Source organism: Ursus americanus, chromosome 14 (genome assembly GCF_024610735.1).
Source record: "Ursus americanus isolate L20-20 chromosome 14, mUrsAme1.1.p, whole genome shotgun sequence".
NCBI lineage: Eukaryota > Metazoa > Chordata > Mammalia > Carnivora > Ursidae > Ursus > Ursus americanus.
In genome coordinates this window covers 48,909,413-48,917,614 of record NC_142140.1, presented here as the reverse complement: position 1 = coordinate 48,917,614, position 8,202 = coordinate 48,909,413, and the positions used below count along the sequence as shown (strand labels likewise).

At 40.5% G+C, this 8,202-nt stretch overlaps 1 protein-coding gene across 1 annotated transcript; it reads left to right on the top strand.

The window, feature by feature from the left end:
* The first annotated feature begins 3,209 nt into the window (after nucleotides 1–3,209).
* LOC123796654 (olfactory receptor 7A17-like) lies at nucleotides 3,210–4,142 on the top strand. Its single transcript, XM_045804178.2, has one exon. The coding sequence runs from the start codon at nucleotides 3,210–3,212 to the stop codon at nucleotides 4,140–4,142; it is 933 nt and encodes a 310-aa protein (XP_045660134.2).
* Nucleotides 4,143–8,202: the final 4,060 nt, after the last annotated feature.

Below are 8,202 nucleotides of genomic sequence, written 5' to 3'. Positions count from 1 at the left end.
GCTTTTTTATCCAATCTGATACCCTGTGTCTTTTGATTGGACCATTTAGCCCATTTACATTCAGGGTAATTAGTGATAGATATGAACTTAGTGCCGTTGTGTTACCTGGAAAGTCCCTGTTTCTGTAGATTATCTCTGATTCTTTCTAGTCTATGTTACTTTGGGGCTCTCTCTTCACTAACAGGATCCCTCTTAATATTTCTCGCAGGGTTCATTTAGTGGTCATATATTCTTTCAGATTCTGTCTGTCCTGGAAGCTTTTTATCTCTCCTTCCATTCTGAATGACAGCCTTGCTGGATAAAGTATTCTTGGCTGCATGTTTTTCTCATTTAGTACCCTGAATACATCATGCCAGACCTTATTGGCCTTCCAGGTCTCTCTGTGGTTAAGTCGGCTGCCAGCCTTATATTTCTATCTCTGTAGGTTAATAACCTCTTGTCTCGAGCTGCTTTCAGGATTTTCTCTTTATCTCTGAAATTTCCAATCTTCACTATCATATGTCGGGATGTTGATTTTTTTGGGGGGGGGGAGGGGTTCTCTCTACCTCCTGGACTTGAATGCGCATTTCCATCTCTAGATTAGGGAAGTTTTCAGCTAGGATTTGCTCAAATATACCTTCTGCTCTTCTCTCGCTTTCTTCTTCCTCGGAGACCCCAATAATTCTAATACTGTTCTGCTTTATGGTATCACTGATTTCTTGAAGCCTCCCCTCATGGTCTATTAGTTGTTTTTCTCTCATTTCCTCAGGTTCCTTCCTTTCTATCATCTTGTTTTCCATGTCATTCTCTCTTCTGCCTCATGTACCCTAGCTTTTAGAGAGTCCAGTTTTGACTACATCTCAGAGCATTTTTAATTTTGGCCTGATTAGATTTCATTTCTGCACTAAGAGATTCTCTAGTGTTTTTTATGTTTTTTTTTTCAAACCCAGCTAGTAACTTTATAATTACTATCCTGAATCTAGCTCTGACATTTTACTTATATCTCCCATCCAAGTACTAACCAGGCCCGACCCTGACATTTTACTTATATCTATATTGATTAGATCTGTGGCAGAGAGTATTACTTCTGGTTCTTTCTTTTGTTGTGTATTCCTCCTTCCAGTCATTTTTCCCAGAGAAGAAAGGATGAACAAGAGAAGAAAATAAAAAATATCAACCACAACCAAAGCAAAATACACACCAGACAAATATGAAGAGGTTAGGAACAAACAAACAAACAAACAAAAGAAAAAGAAAGAAAGAAAGAAAGAAAGAAAGAAAGAAAGAAAGAAAGAAAGAAAGAAAGAAAGGAAGAAAGAAAGAAAAAAAACAGAGGGTGGGAAGAGAGAATATAATTTCACAGGTGCACAAAACAGGGTGATCCACTCAGTCCTGAGTGTATTTGGTCTATTTGTTAGAAGACACTAAATCCAAGAATGTAAAGAAAGGAAAACAAATCTACACACAAAAATAAAATTGAAAACCACGAAAGGTAGCAAAAATTGAAGAATATATAAAATGTAAATGTAGAAAAGGAAAGTTAAAAAAAACTTAAAAAGAAAGAATTTATAAAATAAGAAATTAGTTGACAAGGAAAAAAAGAAAAAAAAAAGAAAAGGAAAAGTTTAAAGTGAAAGATAAACAATCTAGGGAAAAAATCCTTGATTTCTATATTATTTTTCACCTAACCCTGGAGTTTTGCAATCCTCTGTGTCCTGTAACTTGGTGTTTGGCCGTTGTTTCAGCTGGTCGTCTGGGGGAGGAGCAAGTGGTGGTGATTCTCAGGTGTCTTTGCCTGGGTGGGGTTGCAGCACCCCTGGCCTGGGAGCCCAGCTCATTGTAAGCTGCTTCTGGTTGCTCTATGCGCTTTTGTTCCCTGAAGGCTTTCTGCGCTTCTTTAGAGGATGAATATAAAAATGGCCTCCAGCCTCAGTGCTCAAGGATTGTTGCCTCCTCTCTTCAGTAAACCCTCAGGGATAAGCAGTCTTCACTTTTGTGTGTGCAAAACTGCAGGCTCCTGCTGTGTGCACCTGCGCAGATCTTCCCTTGGGACAGTGGTGGGTTCCCCCATTTGTGCCCTTTGCAGGGCCCCCACATGGAGAGCCGCTGCCTGGGTGTGAGCACACCCTTGCTGACACTCCTGGGGGAAGGTGGAGGGTCGCTGCGATTCTGCTCTTTGCAGGGCCACCACATAGAGAGGGGTCACTGGTTGAACCCCTGGTTCATGGTTTATGGTGAATTGAGATGAAAGTCCCCTCCCAGGCTCGCTGACCCTCACCAGTTTCCCACTCCAGTGCTTGGGAATTCTGTCGGCTCAGGCACTCCCATTTTTTCTGTGTCCCAGGGGATCCTGGGACCACACTGTCCCGCCTAGGATTCTGCCCCACTTTGCGACCTGACCACCTTTCAGGCAGGGATGTGTCTCACTGGAGCAGACTTTTAAAGGTTCTGATTTTGTGTGCTGGGGCTATGTCACTCTCAGGTAGCCAACTTACAGAGGCTCCCTCCCCCTGATGGTTATCTTCCGAGTATCCCCAAGATTCACTACTCCACACCTCCTGCCTTGCAAAAAAGTGTTCACCGTTCTGCTTGTAGAATTCCAGCAATTCTTTTCTTACATCTCAGGTTGAATTCACAGGTGTTCAGAATGATTTGATAGTTATCTAGCTAAATTCAAGGGACCAGACGAAATGAGGTCCCCTACTCTTCCACCATCTTGCCTCCCCTAGGTCCCGCTGTGTCCTCCTTGAGGCCTCTGTTTAAATGTGTGCTATTATCTGAACAACCAGTAAAAAATAACACCTCCATGCAGTATTTCTTTTTTACTGACTTTTTTCATCATTGCACCTGTCACCGTCTGATATTTTATCTGATATTTTATCTGCTTATCTTCTCCATCACTGAATGGTGCAGACTTTTGTTTCCGGACACCTTTACTCTTTGCCTGGAGGTTAGTCAGTACTGAAGTTTATTTCTCAAATGTATGACGGAATTTCTTATTGAAAGTATAGAATACATGAGTACTTCGGGAAAAGGCCATGTATGGGATGCACATTCCTATTCAGAGCTGGCATGGGGGTCCTGAAAAGGGACAGATTCCATACAAAAACTATGGATGTTCACATTTGAATGTAAAATAAAAATTGTAGAATTTCAATGATATTTGTAATGTTCATTAGTGAGAAAATCAGTCATGTTATTTTTTATTCCATGGTAGTCACCTCCATCACATGGAACCAGGAAATGATACACAAATTTCAGGATTTCTTCTTCTTGGCTTATCAGAGGATCCAGAACTGCAGCCCTTCATTTTTGGGCTTTTCCTCTCCATGTACCTGATCACTGTGTGTGGAAACCTGCTCATCATCCTGGCCGTCAGCTCTGACTCCCACCTCTACACCCCCATGTACTTCTTCCTCAACAACCTGTCCTTTGCAGACATCTGTTTCACCTCCACCACCATCCCCAAGATGCTGTGGAACATCCAGACTCAGAGCAAAGTCATAACCTACGAAGGTTGCATCACTCAGATATACTTTTTCCTATTCTTCACTGGATTGGATGACTTTCTCCTGACTGTGATGGCCTATGACCGCTTTGTGGCCATCTGTCACCCCCTGCACTACACGGTCATCATGAAACCCACCTACTGTAGACTGCTGGTTCTGGTGTCTTGGGTGATCAGTGCCCTGAATTCCTTATTACAAGGTTTAATGGTTTTGTGGTTGTCCTTCTGCAGAGAGGAGCAAATCTCCCACTTTTTCTGTGAAATCAATCAAGTAGTCCAACTTGCCTGTTCCAACACCTTACTTAATGACATGATGATGTATTTTGCAACTGTGCTGCTGGCTGGTGGTCCCCTCGCTGGGATTATTTACTCTTATTCTAAGATAGTTTCCTCCATACTTCATATCTCATCAGCTCAAGGCAAGTATAAAGCATTTTCCACCTGTGCATCTCACCTCTCTGTTGTCTCCTTATTTTATTGTACGATCCTAGGAGTGTACTTTAGCTCTGCTGCTCCCCAGAGCTCCAACGCAAGTGCTGTGGCCTCGGTGATGTACACGGTGGTCACGCCCATGCTGAACCCCTTCATCTACAGCCTGAGGAACAGAGACATAAAGAGGGCTCTGAAAAGAATTGTTGGGGTTCCAGTGACATAATGGCCATTGTCCTGGGGCTGAAGAAGTGCCCATGATTGTAGGACTCACAGTCCCAGAACGAGGACCTGCTATTCTTTGATCAGAGAGGGGAAGTAGAATCTGCACCTTCTAGAATCTGCACCTTTGTTTCCTGGAATTTCCATTAGTTTGAATTCAACTTTTCCACACATTTAAGTGATCACTTTATTAATCCTCTGCTTTGTCTGATTTTTTCATACATTCCAATGGTTTCTTCAACCTTGGATCACAAATGCCTTGAAATTTCTGTATCTATCAAGGGGCTAGTTGGATTTCTTCAAACAAATTTCATTTCAAATGACATATCATATCACCTAAATTTTCTCTAGGTTTCCCAAAAGAATAATAATGAGTTGTATTCTTCATATGGAAGACACTACATTGGCCACTACGTTCTTCACATGACTTTATTGTAGAGGAGAATACAAAATCACAGTTTTCCTTTGAATCTGTCAATCTTTTTACATCTCTATCTTCACTCCTCTTCCTGAGAATGTGGTCTCTAGCATTGTTTTGTTTAAGTCTCAGGCTCCTGACAAGGATGCTCAGGCTAGGAAAGCCCGGGCACCCCCTGCACCCTTGTGCTTGTGGACATTCCCACAGATGCTTCCCTGACCAGAGCCTCTGCTGTGGCTGCACCAGCCCTTGGGTACTTACTGTGACTGCAAGACAGGCCTCAGCAACACCCATCAGAGAACTCCAACAAAACCAGGTCTATTACAGCTCCTGGAGGGCAGAGGCAGAAAGATCTGGGGGGGGGGGGCAGAGATTCATAGCAAGAGAGAGAAAAGCCAGAATTAGGGGGTCTATGGGCAGAGTGGCTAGGGGTTCCCAGGTTATCTCTTTATTGACCAGTTTAAAACATAAGAGTGAAATTCTGGTACAGAAATGCAATGGAGGATCTCTCATGTGTCAGTATCCAGGTTACCCAGGGCTTTCTGAAGAGGTGCTTCATGACTGGGGCAGCCTGAGTGCTTATCTGATAATAGTGTCACACACCTGACAGTATGTTTATTCAGCATGGTTGTCCTTGAAATGGATGCTTCAAAATTCAAAAGCTTCATGTCAGGCACTTTCTCTGCAAGCATGCTGCTGTGCTTTAAAGCTAGTCTCCTTGTTTTATTCTATTATTCACCTAGGTGTTCAGAATGCCTATTGTCACCACTTGCAAACACTGATTAGCAAACATATATGTTCCAGTGAAGTCTATATGGAAAGACAAATTTGAATAAATAGATTGACCTCATATGTTCTTAGTGTCAGAAAGACCACAAATATGAGGATATATTTTCTTTGAGTAAATACCCAGTAGTGGGATCCCTGGATCATAGAGTGGGTCTATTTTTAATTTTTACGAACCTCCACACTGTTTTCCAAGTGGCTGCAGCAGTTTGCATTCCCACCAACAATGTAAGAGGGTTCCCCTCCTCCACATCCTTGCAACATCTATTGTTTCCTGTGTTGTTGATTTTAGCCATTCTGACAGGTATGAGGTGATATCTCATGGCGATTTTGATTTGTATTTCCCCAATGATGAGTGATGTTGAGCATATTTTCATGTGCCATTTGACCATCTGTATGTCTTCTTTGAATAAATGTCTGCTCATTTCTTCTGGCCATTTTTAAAGGAATTATTATTAATTTTTTTCTGCTGTTGACTTGTATAAGTTCTTTATGTATTTTGGATATTAACCCCTTCTTGGATATATCATTTGCAAATATCTTCTCCCATTAAATAGGTTGTCTTTTTGTTTTGTTGATTGTTTCCTTTTCTGTGGAAAATATTTTTATTTTGCTGACCCATTTTCAACATGGATGGATGTAGAGGGTGTGGTGCTAAGAGAAATCAGTCAGTCAGAGAACAAGAAATACTGTATGATTTCAGTCATGTGTGGAATTGAAGAAACAAAACAAATAGAGAGAAAAAGAGACAAAAAGATTCTTCAATATGGAGAACAAACTGGTGGTTGCCAGAGGGCAGGTAGATGGGGGGATGGGTGAATTAGATAATGGGGATTAAGAGTACACTTATTGTGATAAGCACTGAGTAATGTATAGAATTGCTGAATCACTATATTGTACACCTGAAACTGATATTATGCTGTAATTATACTGGAATTAAAAAATTATATATTTGAGAACTATGAGGTTTCAACATTTCAAGCCACCCATTTTATTGCTATCTGAAATATTTGTTTTTCATGTTGTGCATCTATTTATTGAGGGTAGAAGATTCATTGAAGTGAAGGATTGCTTAATGTCTTCTGTTTTATTACCGAGTTATCTTCCTGTTTCTACTTGAAAATTTCCAATGCTACCTGCTAATATGACTCTTTAACTGTTACACGAAATAACCCCCCTTTCCTAATATTTGTCACAAATACTGAGGGATGGTGAATTAACAATATCAGCATCATCCATTTCAAATCTCCTTCCTGCTTTGAAAGCTCTTCCACCTGCATGATAAGAGGACACTTCACAAGAGAGCTGGATATCCTGCAGGTCCTGAGTTCAGGGTCACCAGTTCTTCTGCACAAATGTGCATTTCCTTCAAATTCTCCCAGTTACCCAGAAGAAGCCCACATGTAGTCACTTGTTCATAAAGTCATCGGAAACAAACTCGAATAACAGAATCATCATGACTGCTTAGTGTCAGATCCTGTGCCACAAATAAAAACAGCACATGTTCTAATTGCCTCATGTCTGTTCACTTGGATTGTTGTGTCAGTCAGCTCTTGCTGTGTAACAGGCTGTCCTTGCCCAATGACATATCATAATACTTTCATAATCATATGGACTTGTATGCTGGGAAGCATTTCTGATCTCTGCCTGGCTTCTCCTGGATTTGGAGTCAGGTGTGAATCTACATGGTGTTTCCAAGGCCCATCCATGCACGATGCTGTGTGTGGCTGTAGAGCTCTTTTGTCTCAGGCAATTTATGGGCTCTTATTATTACATTTCCATGCGTAGGCTAATCTATTCATAGAAAAAATTGGTTTCTCACATGAGTTACTTAAATTTAATTCCATTGTTCATACATCCGTATTAACACTCAGCTTTCTTCCCCATTAGAAGTGCTGTCTCCCACCCCTCTTACATGAGAGTTGGCTGCCTGTGCTCTAGATCCTACCTGTAGCCACGCACCATTAGATTTATTCCACTGAATTAAATCATTAGAGTATAATTATACACAATAACCTGCATATGTGAAGTGTAGTCATTGATAAATTAAAGGAGGTACAAAAAAATGAAGAGTAAATGTTGCAAGTTTCCTATTTGTGTATGATTTAACACTATACCTAAGTGTTAATGGCTTTGTTAAGTAATTATTGAACTTAAGGATTCTGAGCATCATTTTCTCTATTTCTCAGGGTAATTTGGGATTCTAAACATAAGTTCATATGGACATTGTTGGAACTGAATAAAATTTGTGGACTTTCTTGTTCACCTCAAAGAAAACATTTGAGGGTAACGATTGTGCCTTGTGTATGTGTGTGTTTGGATACATTTTTGTTTCAAATAAGCTCACTCACGTGTGTACACACAGACGCATTCATGAGCTCATCTTTTATGTTGAAAGGAATCATGAGAAAGCTGGAGAGGATAGCACTGAGAAGAATGAACTTTTAAATGTACTGTATGGTGAATAACATAATATAATAAAATATTATTATGAGAAAAAAATAAATATATGTGAAATAAAAGGATTCAGAAATACAGATAAAGATGTAAATTGCAATGAGTGACCTCAATTTTGATCATGAGTTCCTTTCCTATGTCACTGCCTCGAAGGCCTCAGAGTCAGACCACAGGCACATTTATGACACAAGGAATTCACTGTATCACTTGATGGGGCAGAATATAACCACATCGATTTAAAATTTCCCTTCTAACTACTGTGGGTTTGTAATATAAATTTCCCTTATCCAAGGGAAGCTGATGAATGAATTGAGAGGTTTAAACTCCGTTGCCTCAAATAATGTTATTGACCATGTCCATATGAGATTCCTCCTGGCACTGTAAAATATCCCCACACTAGTTG

What these genes read in the sequence shown, in the direction of transcription:
- LOC123796654 (XM_045804178.2), top strand. Translation starts at nt 3,210, where the DNA reads ATGGAACCAGGAAATGATACACAAATTTCAGGATTTCTTCTTCTTGGC.